Source organism: Nymphaea colorata, chromosome 2 (genome assembly GCF_008831285.2).
Source record: "Nymphaea colorata isolate Beijing-Zhang1983 chromosome 2, ASM883128v2, whole genome shotgun sequence".
In the NCBI taxonomy this organism is placed as follows: Eukaryota; Viridiplantae; Streptophyta; class Magnoliopsida; order Nymphaeales; family Nymphaeaceae; genus Nymphaea; species Nymphaea colorata.
The window spans coordinates 31246832-31267094 of NC_045139.1; the positions used below are offsets into that span (position 1 = coordinate 31246832).

Sequence of the window (20263 nt, forward strand, 5' to 3'; positions counted from 1 at the left end):
GATGGCGCCATTCAAATAAACATAATCACTTTACTCATCCAATATCAATTTGGTTGTCTTTGCTCCAAATACCGGTTCCTAGTTTCTGCAGGTGCTTGTTTCTCATCCTGTGACCTATCAATATAAGGTTGGTTACATGGTGCTGATGGATAACAACACGTCGATGCGCCGGTATGTTAATGGCATTGGTTTTGGAGCCGCTTCCTGAGTAAAGCATTCGAAAGCATGGCAGAAATGCTGGGATTTTTTCAAGAAATGCAGGAGAATTAGTAACTTCTTTCTGACCCGTGAACAATAATAGCATACGTCTGTAAGAATCTCCACGCATTCATGTGCACCTTGTCCAGTGCAAATTGCCTGCCTATTTCTCCAGATTGAGCAATCCAAATCAGCAATTGGAATGGATCATCAAAGCCATGGACACCAACTGCTAAAACATCCGAAAAATGGAACTCCCCCTTTCAAGGTGTGCTGTGTTTGCCACAATGAGGTGAAAATCGTGGAGCTTCTACCGTTAGCTGATGAGGTCATCCTTCCGGGTCCAGTAATGGTGTCTCTATCTGGACTTTCTGTTCTTTGGATGGCCATAGCCACTGTAGGAGATGTTCATGATAAGCATCTCTCAATGGTAAACCGCAAACTAGACAAGTTGATTTTTTTAGCAGCCATGTGTCTATGCAAGCGACATGAAATGCATGGCCACACTTTGGCATGGTCTTCAAGACGTCCCTCCCTTGATACTGCCCCGCCAAGCATATCGAGCACCTGAGTATATGGGAGTAATCAACATACAAAAGAATAAAAAGATTAAAGTATCCGAATTCTCGTATTATTTTAACTTTCATCTAATCATCTTCCTCAAGGACCCTCTTAGTTGTTAGCAAAAGGTCCAGCTAAAAGTTTTATTCGCATCGGAAAGGTCCTTTTCTTTTTTTAAGCCTTTTAGGAAGGTAACTCTTCTTGAAAAAATTTATTTTATTCCAACGTTTGTTATACTTGATTAGCAAACTCGAAATGTATGAGAACTATGTTTTGGCTTCTTATATTACAAACTCAGAGTCGTGAATGAAATGGCTCTGAAATGGAACTCTATTTCAGATATATTTGTTTTTGGTCGGTGTGTAACTTTAAATTCAATTGCAAGTTGGTCCTGCATCAGTGCAGTTGCAAGATCGTGGAGAGATTTCTTCTCCACCAACCTCCTCTTCTATAAACTGTGCAGCATTTAGGAACTCCAATAAAAGCTCTTCATTAATCGTCTGTACCATCAGCACCAGAAACAATGGCACATTGAATGATTGTTTTATGATCCTCACCTAGACCAATATGCAGGATGCGGAAGCAACTCAGTTATCATGAAAGAAACAACTTCAATGCTACAAACCAAACTTTTTGGATGTGGCAAACATTGAAGTTGACCTTCAAGAGGGAACAAATTAGAGTAGTCAAATCCGTCAAAGTTTTAACCGTGAGGAAGCCAAATCATCACAAAGATATAATTTGGTGTCCTTAACTTTCAGAAAGAGTCTAGAATCAATAAAAAGTGATTCAAGTTGTTTTTCCGAAGAATACTTACTGGGCATATTCTTTAGAAGGGAAATCATCACTATTGAAATTTGTCGTAGGAAACTTTGCAACAATAACTTCTTCCAATTCATGTATGTTTGCTCTGTCAATAAAAATTTTCTCCACATTAATAGGATTCAAAGTCATGCACATAACTACGAAATCGGGTCGATGTAATCCTGCAAGTTTACGACCAGAACAGTAGGAGGTATTAGAACCATAGCAATGGAAGGCGGCAACAAATTAAGCAAATTCATCCCACAGGTTAAGGGCAAAGCTTTGAGGGGCATCAAAAAGGAGACCTAAACTGGTAGTTGAAAATTGTTAAGGTGCGCTCTGAATAGGAACAGGAGCTGTATTCGTTAACAAGCTCACTAGAACAATTATGTGATTCATGTTTTACATAGCTGAAAAAAAGTAAGCTATTCCATTGCAGAGAGCAAGTAGGCTGTGAATATGCTTGTCAGTAACAGCCTGCAAGCGCATATGCAACTCAATATCGCATAGGGGTTGTGCACCTTTTGTAAATGTCTCCATAAATACACTGTACCGTTCTGTCCCGTGTATGAAGGCATGGGTCAATTTTGCAGGGTTGTAGAGTCAGTTCTCCTGCAAAATGCTGCTCCTCATCGACCTTTCGTTTTTCTAAAGTAAAACAGTAACCAAGTTGCTGAAGTATGTGTTCATAAAAAATCCAACTATGGTACAGTTCCACTTCTCAGATTATGCAAGGAAATTAACCACATTAAGTTCCATATGCGTAAGTATTGAATGCCACTACAATGTTGTACTTTACATCACAAGATAAAGGTAACAATCCTACCAAGGCATGTTTTCTTGTCACCATACCCAAAATGGTGGCTGTTGCTGAACAATCAGATTAATTTCTCTTGTTTCTCCTTTTTTGGACAAAGCCAACTACAATTACAAAAGCCAATAACATGCCACTTCTTTCTGCTTTATCAAAGTTATCGTCCATCCTATGGTCCAAATCAAGGACGCTGTGTTTTACCACATGCCCAGAAGCCTAAAACACTGGTGTTCTACCATGGCAGAAGAAGGGTAGAGTAGAACACTTGTAAACTACTTTTTTGTGAAAACCAAGTAGTTGTTATCTCTGCATTCCTTGCTGGAGTTAAAATTCCCCGAGTTGCAAGTGATCTAATTTTTGCAGAAGGAAAACCTCAGAAATCATGGAAACAAATTGGCTGTCCTTTGCTGCAAGGTCTTATTCATAGGAAGTCCTTCTTGGTAGATAAGGGAGAGGCAGCTGGGAATTTCACGACGGAATAATAGAAACCTAACATGGAAATGGTATACCTTGGATTCGGCAATTGTGAGCAAGTCTAAAGCACTCAGCAGCTTATCATCAAAATAGTCACCAGCAACCTAATAATGTTCTCAGTGAACTTAAAATGAGAAACAAAAAGCTTCCATATAAAAGAATTTTTCTCTCGAAGGAGGTTTCTACTATTTTCGTTTCTTCGATAAAATTTTACCCTTCTTCAAGCAGAAGTCTGTTGAAAACTCTCCGTGATCAACAATCTCAGCTTTCCAAACTTCAAACTGAAGCCAAATCTCCATCAAAACGGGGAATCTACTAAAAAGCAGAGCAAATATCAGAACTACGACCAGGCATAGAAGAGTTCTGCTGAAACCCAACTTGCTACTTGCAGTTATGCCAAATTCTGCACCCACTGCACGGTCGCCACTCTCATAACCTAATAAAAAGAAAAAAGTTGCCAGACCCAACTAAAACAAGACAGAGTGATCTTCAACCAAGCTCACCAATTCTACATTTAGGCGCAGATCTTCCCGCTGCCGCCGCCTGGACGCTATCCTCGTGCAGACCAACCTGGTGCGCACAGAGATGATGAACACAGAGCCAAGTACAGTCATCACAATGTTCATTCCGGAGATCATCATGGCTGCCAAGCAGTAACCCACGAGAAAAAATTGGCTCCCAAAACAACCCACATTGAGAACCAACCAAGAATAAGATAACGATGGATGGGGACAATTTGACGACAAGAAAGGGAGGGAAAATAGGACAGATCCTCCTTATTTCGCGCATTTGTGTCCACGTTCGCCCTACCAGTGATACTGCAAATGATTCGGGTTAAACCGCTGGTTGTTAATCATCGACCCCATGAATAGATTTCGCTAATTAAGATGAAAGCCAGGAGATGAAATCTACTCTCCCTCTCTTTGAAGGAGATGTTGATGATCCGATTTTTCAGAAATACTGTGATTGAATTATACTTTGACAGTCCTTGTCTGCACTTGTATGCAGCTTGACATGGGAATCTGGGCTCAACTTTTTGTACAACCAAGCGCTTGTTTACGAAGAGTTGAACTTGTTTGATAAAACTCAATTAGGTGAGGAGGTCAGGGTATCAGGACAGCGCTGAATGTCCGGATGGCTGGAGATTTCGGCTCTTACGTATGTAGGAATCGAAACTAGCTGTCTGCCGAACATTGCCGGATGATTAAATTTTTAAAATTTATCATCTTCAAAATTTTAGCTATAGAACATTAACAACTATGTAAAAATGGTTGGTGACGCTTTAATGGCAGTTTTATAGCACTTTTAACTAATGGTTTCAACTATTTAGCCATTTGACAATCAATCATATATATAATATATATGATGAGTTTTTAAATATTTTTCACCAACACAACTGATTCTCTGAGTTTGGTTGCAAGTTGGTGACAAATAGTGGCAGAGCCCACACCAGTCATTAAAGTTCTTTTTTTTTTCAATGATATATACATAATGAGTTTTTTAATATTTTTCACCAACACAGCTGATTCTCTGGGTTTGGTAACACATCAGTCTCTTAAAGTTTTTTTTTTTAATTTTTAAATAAGCATCTTTAAACATATATATATATATATATATATATATATATATATATATATATATATATATATATATATATTGAATGGTGACTTTTTAGACTCACCCAACCATATAATCTATACAATTCGATTTAACATGAATTAAAAGAAAAATAAGGAGGAAAAAGTGATCGTCATCTAATATTAATTTATATATTTTTCTTTTGGTTTTTTTTGTAACCTTCAATCTTTAATTAGATGGTAAAGTGACTTTAGATAACCAAGTCATATTCATTATTGATGTACCGTGGTGCGTTTATGACTCTTATCTATATAACACATAAACCGCAACACATGTTTTAATGAAAAGAGTACGTGCCAACAGCTTCCTGATTCAAATTTTTATCGTATCATTTGGGTAATAGTAGCTAAAATATAGAAGCAAACCAATTAAAACATGATACATGAACACGATTGTATTATATGCACGATGTGATTATATGTGTCCAATGAAAATGTGATGTTTATGTGGAAAAATAAACAAATCGACATAAAATCTATGAATTTCAATCGGGTTTTCAACATGAGTTTTTGAAGGAAAAAAAAACGTACGTCCGGACATTGGTTTTAAATTCTTATCAATGTTAATTATGGATTTTCAACTAGGGATGCACAACAAGCTCCAATCTCGAACTCGCTTGTGTAACTTCAATTCGTTTAATAAACGAGTCGAACTCGAGTTAGAAACAAGCGCGGTTCGAGTTACACGAGATCAACTCGTTTAAACTTAATTTGGTTTCTGTGTTCCATGTTGATTAATCTTTAGGGTTAGGTCAGCCATTTTCATTATGATTAACACTTTTTTTTGTGGTTTTTATTTTTTAAAATAAAAAATATATATGATTCAAGTGACACAAGCTTTACCAAATCGAGCTTAGACTCGGTTTACCGAGCTGGGCTCAAACTTGAGCTGAACTTACGACAAGATATAGAACAATTTAATTATTTATAGAATTGCAAACTGATCCGATCAAAAACTGTGAAATGCATTGAAGTTAGTTCAGGATTAGATTAGTTCCAATCAAAATTGACAAAAAAAAAAAAAAAAAAAAAATCGGATCCGAAGCAATTGCAACGCTACTAATCTATGTGCCTGACAATATGATGTCATGCCAGGAATACTATATAATTATGTCTGGCTGAACACGTCACATAAATGATCCGATCAAATTGCTAGACATAGTAAATTCTCTGTGTACATGAAAGGGATGTGAGATATATGCAAGTGTGATCACATGGCAGTGAAGCGTCGAAGTTACCACAGCTCCATACTTCTTTTCTATTCCAAAGACTCACCTATAGTTTGAACTGAGAATTTTCTGGATCCCCATGTCTGGATCATAGATCCAGAATGGGCATCAAATCTCTAATTTTTCCTATTCGTGTCCAATTTTTTGGAGCAAGTAATTTGTTAATCAGGCGATTGGATCATTCTAACGTTGCAAGTGAAATGCCATAACATTGAAGTCGTCCTTCAAACTTTTAGAACAACTAGTTCTAAATACAAGTTCAAAATATATCACTCGAAATAAGAAAAATTTTAACGTTATACTTATCCAAGTTTGTTATCATAACATGCAATGTGTCATACAATACTTATTACATCTAAATTCTCTTTTTATTTTTTATTAAAAAATCTATGAGGGGCATGGTCGAGCTAATTTTCATCATTTTATAAAACATGACAAAGAAATTATGAAACCTCGAAAAAATATAGTTGCCTAATCCACGAGAATATTTTTACATTTTCAAACCTGAAGCGTGTTTCGGAAAATAAAATAAAACATGCGCATGTCTTTTACAAAACTCATCTTTTAACCTCACAAAAAGACAAACTTAGAAAGCGGGTACGCTTTCCGTCTGTGTGTCACTGGAACTATTCTCGATACGGGTGATCCTTTGCTACGTATTCCATGTCACTGCCTATGTTTTTTTTTTAATCTCAAACCAGACTATCATTATGCTTCACAATCTTCAACTGAAGGGTTTAAAACAGTTGGTATTTTTCAACGAGGATGATTGTGCCCTTCAAGGCATAATAGAAATAGTAGAGAAAATGCTGATTATATATATATATATATATATATATATATATATATATATATATATATATATATATATATAACTGATATTACTGTAAAAAACTTAAAATTTGTTTTTTTCTTTACTTTATATAGTTAACAAACGTGATATTTGACAATACCTTCCTTTCTTTTCTTTCTTATTTTAATAAGTTTTATGTAATTTTTTCGTTTCATTTATTTTCCTTTTTTTTACAAGCATTAATGTCTCGTTTCTTTTTCTCTCATTTCCACCGTTTATTTAAAAAATTATATAATAGATATGGATTTCTTTAAAATACTTGTTTCTGTCATTGTTTTCATTTTTTAAATTAACTTTAAATTACATTTGAACGTATAAAATAAAAAAATACAGGTCGTATCGGCCCATACACCATACGAGTGAGCAAAGTGATACAATGACGATACAAGTTTATACAACATTGAGATTTGGAACTGAGATTAATACGTTCAAGAAATTATCACTATATCATTTTATACGACATTTCGAGAAGATTAAGAGTGTCAACCGCCTGTGCTTTAAAAAAGAGTCACTGATACGTAAGTTGATGCGCAACAAAGGTGGTATCATTAGACATTAAAAGCAAACCTTTTATTTTATTTTAAGTTTCGACTCTCTGCCGGACAACGAGTCTCTCCATTCACCGGAAATAAGTCGAAGACATCATAAGTGATATTAAGAACAAACGGTAAGCTTCTCGTTTGGCAACTGGTGAGATCTTGACAAAAGTCTGGAACTCCAATAGGTCCAGGAGTAGGTCCAAGAGAGTCCTGACTTGTTCTCAAGGACTTCGCGGGCCCGGACTCAAGAGGCAATCTCGGCCGTGCTCAACTGGACATGTGCCGTTCCTAAACTTCTTTGGTCTTTCTGTTCTGCATGATTCCAAAGCGTCCTCGATCACGGTCCTACCCATACTGTCCCCAGACCTAAAGCTTATTCAAATAATGAATAAAACATGTACCTTCTTAATTAGATAACTGGAAAAAATTCAATATGCTACCGTGTCCTCTTGTACTCCTTGTACGTACCATGAGTTAAAACTTAGATTTGTGGTAAAAGAAAAAAAAAAGGGGGGGTACACCGCGATGTGTATATCTAAACCTTTATTTTCTTTTTTTAAGGCTCCGTGGTCCGAACAATAGTTACCAATAAATAAATAATGTCCTGAAAAGTGACATGTTAAAGTGGATGTTTTGAAAAATGTGCCATTAATATAACCAAATAAGAGAGTTTTTCATTAACTTCTTTGTTCATTTTTCTTGAAAAATGTCTGAAAGCTCCTCATTATCCCTGCTTCCGGTCTGTGCATTGGCATTAGCAATGGCAATAATGCGCCTCTTAAGTTGGTTCACTTTGAGGGATACATCATACATAAGCGTATTGTGCTTTATAATATTAACTGCATGTTTTGAGAGTTGAGGAAAGTGAGACCATAACCCTTTACACAAGCTGTCTGAAGTTACATCTTGGGCTTCACTTTTGCGAGTGTTTGATTAGAAACCATCATGTTCTTAAAACACACGTTCATTAGATGCATGTTTCAAGAACACCATGTTTTTGATTCAGAACAGATAGTATCGTGATGTCTAGCATTTGTTCATTCATTATCACCTAGTGTTTTGTGAAATAAGACATGTTTCTTCTTTTTCTTTTTTTTTGCCAACATTTGTTTTAAGAACATATGTTAATTCATCAGCCACTTTTGAGAATAGACGGGACACTAGCTGATCAATTAGTGCTTAAAAGGATACATACGCTTAAGTACAAGATTATGAATCTACTACTCATAACGAGAATGTTATAATCCATCTTCCTTAAGTCACACACATCCGTGCATGTAGATAGATTGTCAGGTTTACATGTTTGCCGGAATTTACCACTTTCTTTTTGCATGGATGAGATCAAATATCCTTTTATTGTGCCATACAATTTTTAATGTTTTAAATAAATCTAACTGCGCAATCTGCGACATGCTCGTAAGATTCTATTTATATGTTTGAGTTCAGGATTAATACAATTTTTGGATCATATACGTGTACAATCCATCTGTTCATTTAAACTTACGACCAAAAAAGGAAAAGCTAAAACTGTTGGATGAGTGAAAATTGAAGGCTTTGTATCAATACACATGCAGCATTGACCTAGAGATCACATTTATTGATATGAACAGAGTGGTACCGCCCGATGCAATAAGGCCATTAATAAGTCAGTGCCTCGATGCATCTCCAACAGTCATACTCTAACTAGTATGACACTTTACTTTCTTTTTATGGGTAAATTCTCAACACCAGATTTGCAGTGGCACAGACACTCTCTCTCTCTTTATTTGGTGCACTTTTTATAGGGTTTTATAACAAGTAAAGTCAGCTGAAGCTCGACTCAAACTCGCTCGTCAAAACTCAATTTAAGTCGAACTTGAGTTCGAATGTGTGTTCGAAATGTTAAACGAGTCTAGTTCGAGTTAAAAGAACTCGACTTGGTTCGACTACAAAATGAATGAATGCTGAAATATAATGAAAAAATAATTAACCAAGTATCAACTAAACTAGTTAACAAGTTGAACTAGTTACGAGAAACTAGATAGGCTTAACAAAAATGAGTTAAACAAATCAAACTCGAGTTGCACTGTCGAGTGAAGCTTGAGTCTATTCTACGGAGCTGGATTAGAGTTCAAGTAGAGCTTGAGCTCGAACTTGAGTTTTATGAGTTGAGTCTAGCTGGCCCAGTTGAAGCTCAACTTGAGTAAACTTTTTGATCAAACATTTTTAAGCTCTTTCTTTTATATATATATATATATATATATATATATATATATATATATATATATATATTCAATCTTTTTTGTAACACATAATGATAAATTAATTTTTTCGCGATTGAGTATAAGAAACAGCAGAATTGCTGGATGACAAACTTGGCGGAAAATGAGAAACTGTAGGTATACGAGCGCCGTTCTGTTGCAGTAAATCGCAGATCGGAACCGGCTCTTTTGTCCCTTTGTTACAAAATGTGAAGTAGGTTACGCAGCCGAAGTCTCGAGAATTCTCCCATAAACTTTGGATGCTTACAGCATTTTGTCGCGCTTGGGAAGTAAAGTGATCCAACGGCAATTAATGGATGGCTTTGGTAAATGCTCGTGAAGGATCTCTATAAACTTAGTTGGACGAGTTAGCATGATTGGTCCAACCAAATCCAGAGGACTGTTATGTAGGTACGTTTCTTTTTTAGATCAGGCCGCCGGCGACGTCCTTTTTCGGTGAAAAAAAATGCGAAAAACGGCACTACGCACGACGGCATGAAAATCTAGACGTATGTTTCGTTGCCGGCCGGAAGTTTCATCAATATAACACCAACTGAGAACTTTTCCGAAACTGGGATTTTTAGTCTCCTTGGAAGCATATCTCAGGCGATCACAGAATAGAGAGAAAGAGAGGTTTTGACTGTTGATTGCCTTCTCACAGGCGATCACAGAAAAGAGGGAGACGGAGAGCGAGAGGGAAAGCCGTCGTTTCAGCGTCCATCAATCACCGGGAAGGGGCCAGACTCCTTGCACATCATCTGTTTTCTTACTGCACATAGCACCATTGCCAAGCCTCATTCCTCTCTCAGTCTTTCTTTCCCACTGCCATCATCGCCATCACATAAACGCCACCACCGTCACCGGGGAAGACTCAGACCTCATCCAGTCATCCTTCTTACTGCCACCATTGCCGCCATCAGCACCACCACTACCACCAATAGCATTGCATGGACGACCACATGCCTCCCATGCTCACCTGCCAACCCGTCTCCCGCTCTAGAGCTGCCCGGCGGAGGGAGAGCTCGCCGCCGCCTTCGCCTAAGAAGCATCCGGTGTATCGCGGAATCCGGTCGCGTGGGAGCAAGTGGGTGTCGGAGATCCGAGAGCCTGGGAAGATGAAGAGAATTTGGCTGGGGACGTTCCCGACGCCGGAGATGGCGGCTGCGGCGTATGACGTCGCGGCCCTCGCGCTCAAAGGAAGAGATGCGGTGCTTAACTTCAAGGACGTAGCCGACACGTTCCCGGTGCCGCCGTCCACCTCGTGGGAGGATATCCAGGCGGCAGCCATCGAGGCTGCGAACAGGTTCCGGAAGCCACCAGGCATTGATGGTTCGGCTAGTTCTCAGCTGATCTCAGCGCCTGCGGCCGGGCCATCGACGGATATGGAGTCGGCTGGAGCATTGCAGCTGCTGGAGGACGGAGGCTCGTTACCGGAACCGCCGCAGGGAGATCAGTTCGTCGACGAGGAGGTGCTGTTCAACATGCCTAATCTGCTCGTGGACATGGCCGAGGGGATGCTGCTGACTCCACCGAGAATGGACGCGTCGTCGCTGGAAAACTCGCCAGAAAATTCTGAAGATGAAAGACTGTGGAGCTACAGATAAGGTATCTTCTCTTTTTAGTTTTTCCTTGAGAAAGGAAGCATCAAACCGTTTTACGTGGGAAGAAGAGCAATGAAATTCGATATCAAATTTAAAATGTTCATGATTTTAATGTACAACAATACATTATTAATGCTCATATCGGATGATGGTCATTTCAAGATTGATGAACTGAAAGAAAATCTAAAATGATTTATTACAAGTCTCACACTTAAAAGAGCTTCTATATATATATATATATTAATATTAAAATTTGTCTGCATCTTTTCGTACAATTACAACAAAATATATATATATATATATATATATATATATATATATATATATATATATATATATATATATATATATATATATATACGTTAACAGAAAGATGGGCAGTCGCTATCTGATTGTCTTATTGTTCTCATTATTGCTCTCACACACACTGTCAACTCATTTGACCCAACCCGCCAACAATATTTGTGGAAAATGGGAACTTAGTAATTTAAAGATGGTTGGGTAAGTGAATATTCTTTGCACTTGATGTTAAAGCACTCAAGAATTGATCATTTAGTTGTTAGAAGACAATGGATCCAACTAATGTGTTTGGACAGTTAAAATTTGAGCTGCCTAATGGGAAATGAGTTTTTCATATGCAAGGAATAAAATTAATCAATTTCAAGAAATAAAATTAATCAATTTCCCCACAACTAAATGAAGCAAACATCAAAATAAGAAGCTCAGAAAAATCTGAAGTTTTAGGTGTCTTGACATTGATAATTTTCTCACTGCCACCCAATTTTGAAGGCAAAATTGACTAGTACTTAAGGATCATTTGGTAACAATAACACATTATTATTGTCTTATGAAGTTGTTCCAAAAAATGATGATGTATATTCACGAAACAATGTATTATAGTGTTATATAAATTTCACTCATCTTTTTATGTAATTTCATGGGACAGTTATAATGTAAGTTAATCGCACAGGGGTGTGTAATGACCAAAATAACCTTCATCAAGTGAAAAATAAAAGTTTTGAAAAAGACAAAAAATGAAATTGTAAAAAAAAAAAAAGAGTAAAAGGTACACTTCATCATGAAAAGTTTCTAAAATACCCCCAACACTCTCGCCTTTTTTCAAGGTGTACATGTTGTGTACCCAACTCAATCTCAAAAGAAACAAGTTAGAAGAAAAGAGATAGAATTGTTAAGTTTTAGATGAACGATGATCAAGTTCATCAATGCTGGTAATAAAAATGTTTAGGATGACAAACTTGTCAATTGTGCATCGATTTTATAGTCAAACCAAAAGAGTGGTGCTTGCATCATATACTCATTCTCAAAAACAACTTGAAGAAAACCCTTTTTAAACATCAAATTACTAAACATTGCACCAATCATTCCGCACACAATTCATTTATTTTATCTATGACAACACAATTGCGATTTTAAAGTTGTATTTATTGTTTAATAAAAGTAGGAAGACCAATCTACCAGGAGCGTTGAATTGTAAACACAAAATTAAAAAATAGAAGTTTAAGGTGTTTAGTGCCTTAAGATATGAGTAGAATGATGGTTTTTTGCTTGATTTTTTTAGGTATTTTTTGTGTTAGGTAACTTCATATGTTCATGGCTGATCATGGAAAAGAAACTAAACTAATTAAACATCTACTAACTTTTTCTGAATGTTGAAAATCATGATGAACTTTTTTATTTTCATACCAAAGTTAGTAAAAACATAACAAATTTAATTATTTATTTGATACTTACATAAATTATTCTCCATCATATAATTAAAAAAAAATACACACTAATTAGGTAGGTTTGCCGTGTGCCATAAATAGGAAGTCATTGCAATTTTATGAGTGAGCACACATTGTTAGCCTGCATTTTCTTATGATGGCCAATGCATCTATGCCACTGCGCATTGGTTGTCTCATATGCATAATTATTATGAACAATTGAAAATTTTAAATTTTCTTTGCACACATTCTCATTTATAGTATCACATAGGAGAAGTCAATAGTTAATTGATTTACAAATTTAATGAGCACCTAAACCAATACAAAGCAAACTTTCATGAACTTGATGATGGTATAAATTAGCACACATAAGATAAAATGAAGCACATATTACTTACTCGACCTACATAAGTAAACATACCAGAACACAAAGCACATCAGAAATAATAACTCATTACACATTTTTAATAATGTAAAAATTGCACCTAAATGTGATAACGTAGCATAACATATGAAGTATTAATTAAATCGCACAGTAAGCCAAATTTAACAAAAACATAATGCAATGATGACAAAAGTACTCATTATCTACCAATATTTTACTATGCAACTAACCACCTAAGTCTTCTACATTCTGGAACATTGAAGAATGTGGGCACACTAGTTCTGAAACGAGTAAACGAATCAATTTCACCATTTCTAAATGTGAAGGACATTCTGTATGTCAATAGCATGTCATATCAAATGATAATTACTAGCATAACGAAAAGGCCCTACTCATCAAGTTACCAAGCATTTGTAAATGAATCAATTTCACCATTTCTAAATGTGTAGGACATTATGTCGGTAACATGTCATATCTAGATTAGCATAATTAAAGCCCCTACTGATAAACTTAGCAAGCATCATACGACTAGAAGCATCTCATCGACAACTTTCTTTTGAGTTGATGTGTTGATCACGATGTTGAAAAAGTTGGCTTCCTTGGTGAATTATTGATCATGAATTGATCCAAATTAAGTTATTTGTTTGAAATACTTCATCATCACATGAAGTGATAGGCGGAATTTTGTTGGCAACATTAGTCTATTTGAAAATTAATACATTCTTTATGGTAAATAGGAGGTTAACAACCTACCAATTAAAAAATCCAAAAGCCCCCAGCTCTGCGCCCACCCACTACCCCTACTTGTCCCAAAAAAAAAAAACAAAAACAAAAACAACCCTATTGTGTTCGTTTTTAGGGTCTTGTTTTACGTCAAAACCTGAGTGGGATGCTGTATGCCTGTCAACTATAGTGTCACGATTTCGTTGTTTGCAGTCCAAAAAAGTAGTACCCACATGAAGTGGATGAGCGACTTGCTTTTCATGTATCTACCTACCCGACCAACTATACTATGTCCGTTGAGGCAAAAATTAAGATATTCTCATCATCACACATAACAATTGAATTGCCTCAAATTTCTTTTGAATATAAAACTTTTTATATAATACCTACATGAATATTTCAAGTACACATTCAAATTCAACCACCACCATCTTTTCCACACCATCAGAGACAAACCTACATGTATTTACCATTTAGCTTGCACCAAGTTTGGCTTGGGCACAACTCGACGTGGATGATATGTTTTATGAATGGAGTAGTTTTCCTCAAAGAATATTGTGAATTTTTCACCCTTCTATCACATCCACGATGCGCTAATGCCCTGTTTGGTTGGAGGGAAAGGGAGGGAGGAAAGGGAAGAGAAAGGGAAGGGAAAGACATTAATGGAATGCTCAATCTCTCTCTTTCCTTTCTTTTCCTTCTCAATCCATTCAATTTTAGAGGGATTGGATTTACACTATACTCTCATTTCCCTTCCTTTCCTTTCCTTTCCCCTCATTACAGTCATACAAACTTTCTCCTTTTCCATTCTTTCTAATTAGTCAACCAAACGAAAGAGAAATTGTTCAATCCCTCCCTTTCCCTCCAACCAAACAACACGTAAGGGTGTCGGAGAAGGCGGCTTGTTTTTTATTTTTTTGAAATTTAGAGCATCCGACCGTTATGATCGTATGATCACAGTGTGGTGTACACCTTATGCTGGAGACCCGGGGGAGGCATGTCTTTTAACTACAAAGACACATAGTAGTGATACTAATATACATTAAAAAAAAACGATCAAAATCATCATGTTATCCGTCGATGGGAAAATGCATTGTATGAGACATCATATATATATATATATATATATATATATCAACTGAATTGTGACATTGAGTTTGTGTAGCCATTTAATGACATCAAATCTAGGCCATCAGACTTATAATCCAGATGGCCCAGATTCTCCTCCCTTTTTAAAATTTTTCTCTTTCCCTCTCTCTCTCTCTCTCCCTCTCTCATCTCTCTCATGTTGCAAAAGGGGAGCCCGGCGGCTCTTCCTCCACCATCCTGGCCTGCCCAGCCGGCGATGGCAGGGGAGGAGCTGCCGGGCTCCCCCTTTTGCTCTACCTATCATGGGCATGGCTAGAGGTAATAACACTTTGTTTGGATGGAGGGAAAGGAAATGAAAGGGAAGGGTGGAAAGGAAAGGAAAAGAAAAGTAAAAAGGAAATGAGAAAGGAAGTGAAGGAAAATGAAAGGAAATGAAAGATGTGATTATAAAGCTTGTTTGGATAAAAAGGAAAGGAAAAGATAAAATTTATATTACTTTACAATAATACCCTTAACATTTAATTTTAGAGGTGTACATGGAACACAATGAACAACAGCAACCCACTGACCAACGGCGGCAATGGTGGTTCTGGCGATGGTCGGTATGGTCTAAACGGGAAAGATTGTCGTTGAAGTCTCAAGCAATGGCGAGAAGGGAGAGAGAGAGAGACCCAACACCCGTCGGAGTCTTAACCAATGGCAGGGAGGGAGAGAAATAGCCACGCAAGGTCAATGGCATATATGGTAGAAAGGGATAGACTTTTCCTTTCTTTATCGATCTCTCCAATTTTGGAGAGATTGAATTTACATTAGAGCATCATTTCCTTTCACTCAATTTTTTTTCCCATCCTTTGCAGCCAAACCATTTTTTTATTTTTTCTTTCTTTTGTCTTTTTTTTTAATTAGTCAACCAAACAAAGAATTGATTGTTCAGTCTTTCCTTTTCCAACTCTTTTCATTCATCCAAACAGGGCGTTAGAAATGAGAGGGATGAAGGAAGGAGAAGGAAAGGAAGGAAGTAAAAAAGTGTTAGAAATCTGAAATGTTTGATCTTAGACAATTCACATGTTTCTACAGGTATATTATATCTAGAATTAGGATTTAGGGATTACATATATATATATATATATATATAGATATATATATATATATATAATGACGGTGTACGAAAGGCCATGTTTTCTTCTTCAGAATAAAGGAAGATTCTGCCGAAAGACGATGGAAAATGGGAAGTAAAGAGGAAAGAGGGAGAGAAAGGGTTTCTTTTCTAGAAGAAAGAAACCCACATGAATTGAGAGTAGTTAAAAAAGCCACCGTTCGATCTTTCCAAGTGAGATGGATGGAATGATGAGCTCGGCTGAGCTTTTGAGTAAGCAAAGACTTATATATATATATATATAGATATATATATATCAGATCCGACAACAATTCTAAATTAATTCTTTCAGTAAACTATACCGCGAGTCAGGTTCCTATCCTTTTTTCTTAGTAAAAGGTATTCACAAAAAAGTGGCTATTTACAAGGGAGATGTACAAAAATAAGGATGCATCAACAAAAATTACGACGAAACACAGGCACAACCTTACACAATCTCTTTAACCAAACCCAAAATATACTAGAATTGAAGTGAATGCAATTAACCTAAAAAAGGCGACGCCTACACCTGAATGGAGCAGTTGATTTCATGGATCGATTAGGAATCATGGCAACTCACCAAAAATTGAAGCTTAACACAAAAACTCAACTTGGATGTAATGGTAAGAAATCTTTATGGCTCAATCTTTTGCTAGTTGATTTTGAAAACGCTGAGACCAATATTGCAAAAGATGGGTTGTTTCATGCAAATGATATATATATATATATATAAGAGCCTTTTAATGCCAATAAAGATCACTTTTAGGAAGCTGTTTGGCAATAGCTACAGGAACAAACCGTTTGATGAATTTTTCTCAAAGATTGGAGCAGGATCAATGAACATTCATGTTACAGTGTTTCATGAATATTCCAATTCTTTGACATATTATGAAACAGTTTGTTATCGTTTTCATTCCTAAATACCTCCAAAGAAGCAGCTTAGCAGAGAGAATACTATTTAAATGTTTTATGAATCTAAATCAAAGATTAAGGTAGATTTATGGAACTCTAGAATAAACACCATATATTCTTTAGAGTTCTATGGACGTCTCTTTGATTTTCTAAGAGGTCTCCATCGAGTTCAACACTCATGGCCGCACTATGTTACTGAAAAAAGGATATCAAATTGTACACGGCTAAGCATGAAAGCCCATGCTAATAGCTTTGAGCTTGAGCTGGGCCTTCTGAGGCTCGAGCCGGGGGTGGAGCCGAAATTCAAGTTGCCAAGGACACTTGTACATAAAATTTTTAATTATTGAGGGGGAGCCAAGAAACAATTCTGTAATACATAAATGCATTTTTGGCAAATCGAAGGAGGCTTAAATGAATTTTGTCAAACACGTTTCGTTGTGGATATACTTGCTAGATTGGTACACCATTCTTTCAATGAATAACTCATCTATAAACTTCATTAACAGGTTAACTTATTGATTTACTTCAATCTTGTAAACTCATTAATGATGATGGACCTCAACTATTGGGTGAATTGGGAAAAGCGGAGGAGTATTTCATCATACCATCCAACAAAAGGGTTGAAGCTTTTACCCTTCTCCCCGTACTCTAAGTCTCAAGGTACCAGATCTGCTTTCAGTGTGTCGAAATGACGCCTCCACTATACTTCAATTTATGTGCCACTATCTCTCTTTTTGCAGTATAAGAAGTTGACGCCCTAACAATATGAAATGGGGATTGGCCACTTACCAACTTCTGTCTCATCTATTGCACTAACCCCCTAGTGCAATCCCCTTAAAACATGGTGGACCGCAACTGGGTTGAAAGAATAAATACTAGGCACAAAACCATTCATTCTTTCTTTATTTTGTATATGTACCCGACCCGCCATAATATATATATATATATATATATATATATATATATATATATATATATATATATATATATATATAACAAAAAAAAATTATAAAATAAAAGTTTTAGCTATAAAAGAACGTATACGTGTTGTATAGTCAAGATCAAACCTAAACGACATATTGTTGAGTTATAGCCAAGAACTCTTAAAATAAAATACAAACCAATTTCTTCTGGCTTATAAAATCTGCATATGTATTAAATATGGTGGAGCTTTTGTCAATTCCTAGCTACGTTTTGAAAATGAAGATTGTGTACGTGAGTCGGTTCATAAGGAAACACTTTGTAAATACAAAGAACTTTCTTTTACTGGTAGTCATGGCTGATGCATGTCGTTTCCTTCCTAACAAGGCTACCTTTGGTTCTAAGTTTCTAACTAACGTTATTTGGACGGGTGAGCAAAAAAAAAAAATGGTTGTTCAAAAGAAGATCATACATTTAGAAAACCAGTGTTTTCATAATGAAAAATTGAATCGAATTGGTTACGCTGCCGATTCAGATGAATTGGTTATGATTCAGCAAATATTATTATTATTTACACTTTTAAAAATTATAAAAGTCAAGTAATAAACAAATGAAAAAAATATCTAAAATTAAATAATAAAAACTGAATGGATGTATGATACATGGTAACACTTGTATTGGCCGACGAACTGAAATGATTCGCCACTTGTTTGATTTGAACAGGCCCATTGAAGCCAATTTCTTCGACACTGGAAAATTTGAGATAGGAAACACAAACTTAGTAAATGAAAAATATCTGGTGGTTATTGTTGAAGTAGTCGTACGAGTTTGTAGTGATCTCTCTCTCTCGATATATATATATATATATATATATATATATATATATATATATATATATATATATATTCATTGTTGTTTCTTTCACTTTTTGAACAATTTAATTGAAAAGCTGCCCAAGATATATAATTTGCCACGATGGGCAGAGTGGTGGTCACTGTAATTTCATGTAAGGGAAGTTGGCAGACTACACTGTTACACTCATCAGTTTACTCACTTTGAAAAATGCAACACTGCCATGTGCACCTGCAAGGTTGCAAGTATTCTATCCCCTTAAGCATCTACACCACCTTCAATCAATAACTCCTACTGCAGATATAACCAATTTCCCAAATATGACACTGTATGGGAAATCAGAAAACCCACCATTTTGAGTTCATCAAAACAGATCATATATATAGTAACTACTTAACTGTTGACCTACCTTCAATTCATGAATGTTTCAACCAGAATCTCAGGTGGGTTGAGCCGGGAAGCGGCGAACCGGAGACGGGAAATAGGGTTGTATACGATTGCTCGGACCTGAATATGGAGTTTGTTTATGTCAACCTTATCAATTGACAAATGGATAAATCGGGACCCCTGGCAATAATCTTACACCAGCCCTTACCATTCTCAAGCTCGTAAAGAAATTATATGTATTAGACTAGCTGAGTTTGAGCCACGTTGTTATCACAAACCAAGTTGTTCAAGATTCAATGTGGAAAAATCTTGAATCCAAATTACATATTAAGCTGAACCAAGCTGAGTTGCTCAGAATTAATGGAACTGCAACTCTGATCAGCTTGTTTGTTTGCAAAATGAAGTTGCAACAAATTGCATGCATCAACTGTGTGACAAGCAATAATTGTCAACTAGCAAGCTTGGTTGAGTCGAGCAAGCCAAATACCAAGCATTCGTACTTGGGTTTCCAATTAAGCTCCGGGTGAGCAAGAGGAATATTGCATCCCACCTCGGATGAGAGGTGATGCCCACCAGCTGCCCCTGTCAAATGCTTCATCAATTTCCCGTGTGGGTCTAATGTATGTCAACTAGTATCACCTCATTGGCACAAGAATATAGGGACGATAGGAATCAAACTGATGACAGAAAATTTCAGAGGCACCAGCCGCATCTCGGCATGTTTCGTGGCCCCAAGGGAATTTTTAGTGCACAGTGAAATTTGGCTCAACATGTTTTTGCCGTGCACTTCATTTTCTCTTTTTTTTCAAGTGGTGGATTGTGTAGACATTTTATCAAGGAATACCATGAGTTGCATCAAGGGCCAGTATTAAAGTCTTATTCTCCATCAAGCATAAGGTTTTAAGCCAGCTCACCTGATGAGACACATGGATCTTTGCCATGGTTTGTACATCAACAATTCTCTCACAATTAGCTACAAGACGTCAAAGTAAGTTCTTACTTATCAGCAGAGTACAGATAGGTTAAGTAAACAGCTGCATCAATAGTCATACAACTTAATGATTCAAAGAATGATTAAACAAACAGTTGTACCAATAGTGACACATCTTAATAATTCAAAAATGAATTATACACCAATGGGTAGATTAATGATGCACTTGAATGAATCCTTGTAAAGGACCACCC

The 20263-nt window shown here is 36.5% G+C and overlaps 2 protein-coding genes across 6 annotated transcripts; one reads left to right on the top strand and one right to left on the bottom strand.

Moving 5' to 3' along the window:
* Positions 1-10: 10 nt before the first annotated feature.
* On the bottom strand, positions 11-3763 carry LOC116247859 (putative RING-H2 finger protein ATL50). Of its 5 annotated transcripts, none has more exons than XR_007572465.1 (4): positions 3355-3763; positions 3066-3163; positions 1577-1669; positions 11-765 (listed from the first exon to the last, which is right to left on the bottom strand). XR_007572465.1 is itself a non-coding variant. In XM_050075958.1 (4 exons), exons 2-4 carry the CDS (start codon positions 3148-3150, stop codon positions 528-530), a joined length of 492 nt encoding a protein of 163 aa, XP_049931915.1. In that variant the 5' UTR covers positions 3151-3163; positions 3355-3763; the 3' UTR covers positions 11-527. The 5 variants fall into 5 exon arrangements, 3 of the variants coding, with proteins under 3 accessions (XP_049931915.1, XP_031476092.1, XP_049931914.1); XM_050075958.1 differs by having other exon boundaries at positions 1577-1745; XR_007572464.1 differs by having other exon boundaries at positions 3066-3763.
* Positions 3764-9742: 5979 nt separating this feature from the next.
* On the top strand, positions 9743-11089 carry LOC116248672 (ethylene-responsive transcription factor ERF027-like). The gene has a single exon (XM_031621597.2). The coding sequence runs from the start codon at positions 10297-10299 to the stop codon at positions 10951-10953; it is 657 nt and encodes a 218-aa protein (XP_031477457.1). The 5' UTR covers positions 9743-10296; the 3' UTR covers positions 10954-11089.
* The last annotated feature ends 9174 nt before the right edge of the window (positions 11090-20263 follow it).

Coding starts and splice junctions, on each gene's coding strand:
- LOC116248672 (XM_031621597.2), top strand. CDS start 10,297: ATGGACGACCACATGCCTCCCATGCTCACCTGCCAACCCGTCTCCCGC.
- LOC116247859 (XM_050075957.1), bottom strand. CDS start 3,640: ATGCGCGAAATAAGGAGGATCTGTCCTATTTTCCCTCCCTTTCTTGTC. Junction 1,746..3,354: donor TGCGCCTAAATGTAGAATTG/GTGAGCTTGGTT, acceptor GTAAACTTGCAG/GATTACATCGACCCGATTTC. Junction 766..1,576: donor CCTTCTAAAGAATATGCCCA/GTAAGTATTCTT, acceptor CCATATACTCAG/GTGCTCGATATGCTTGGCGG.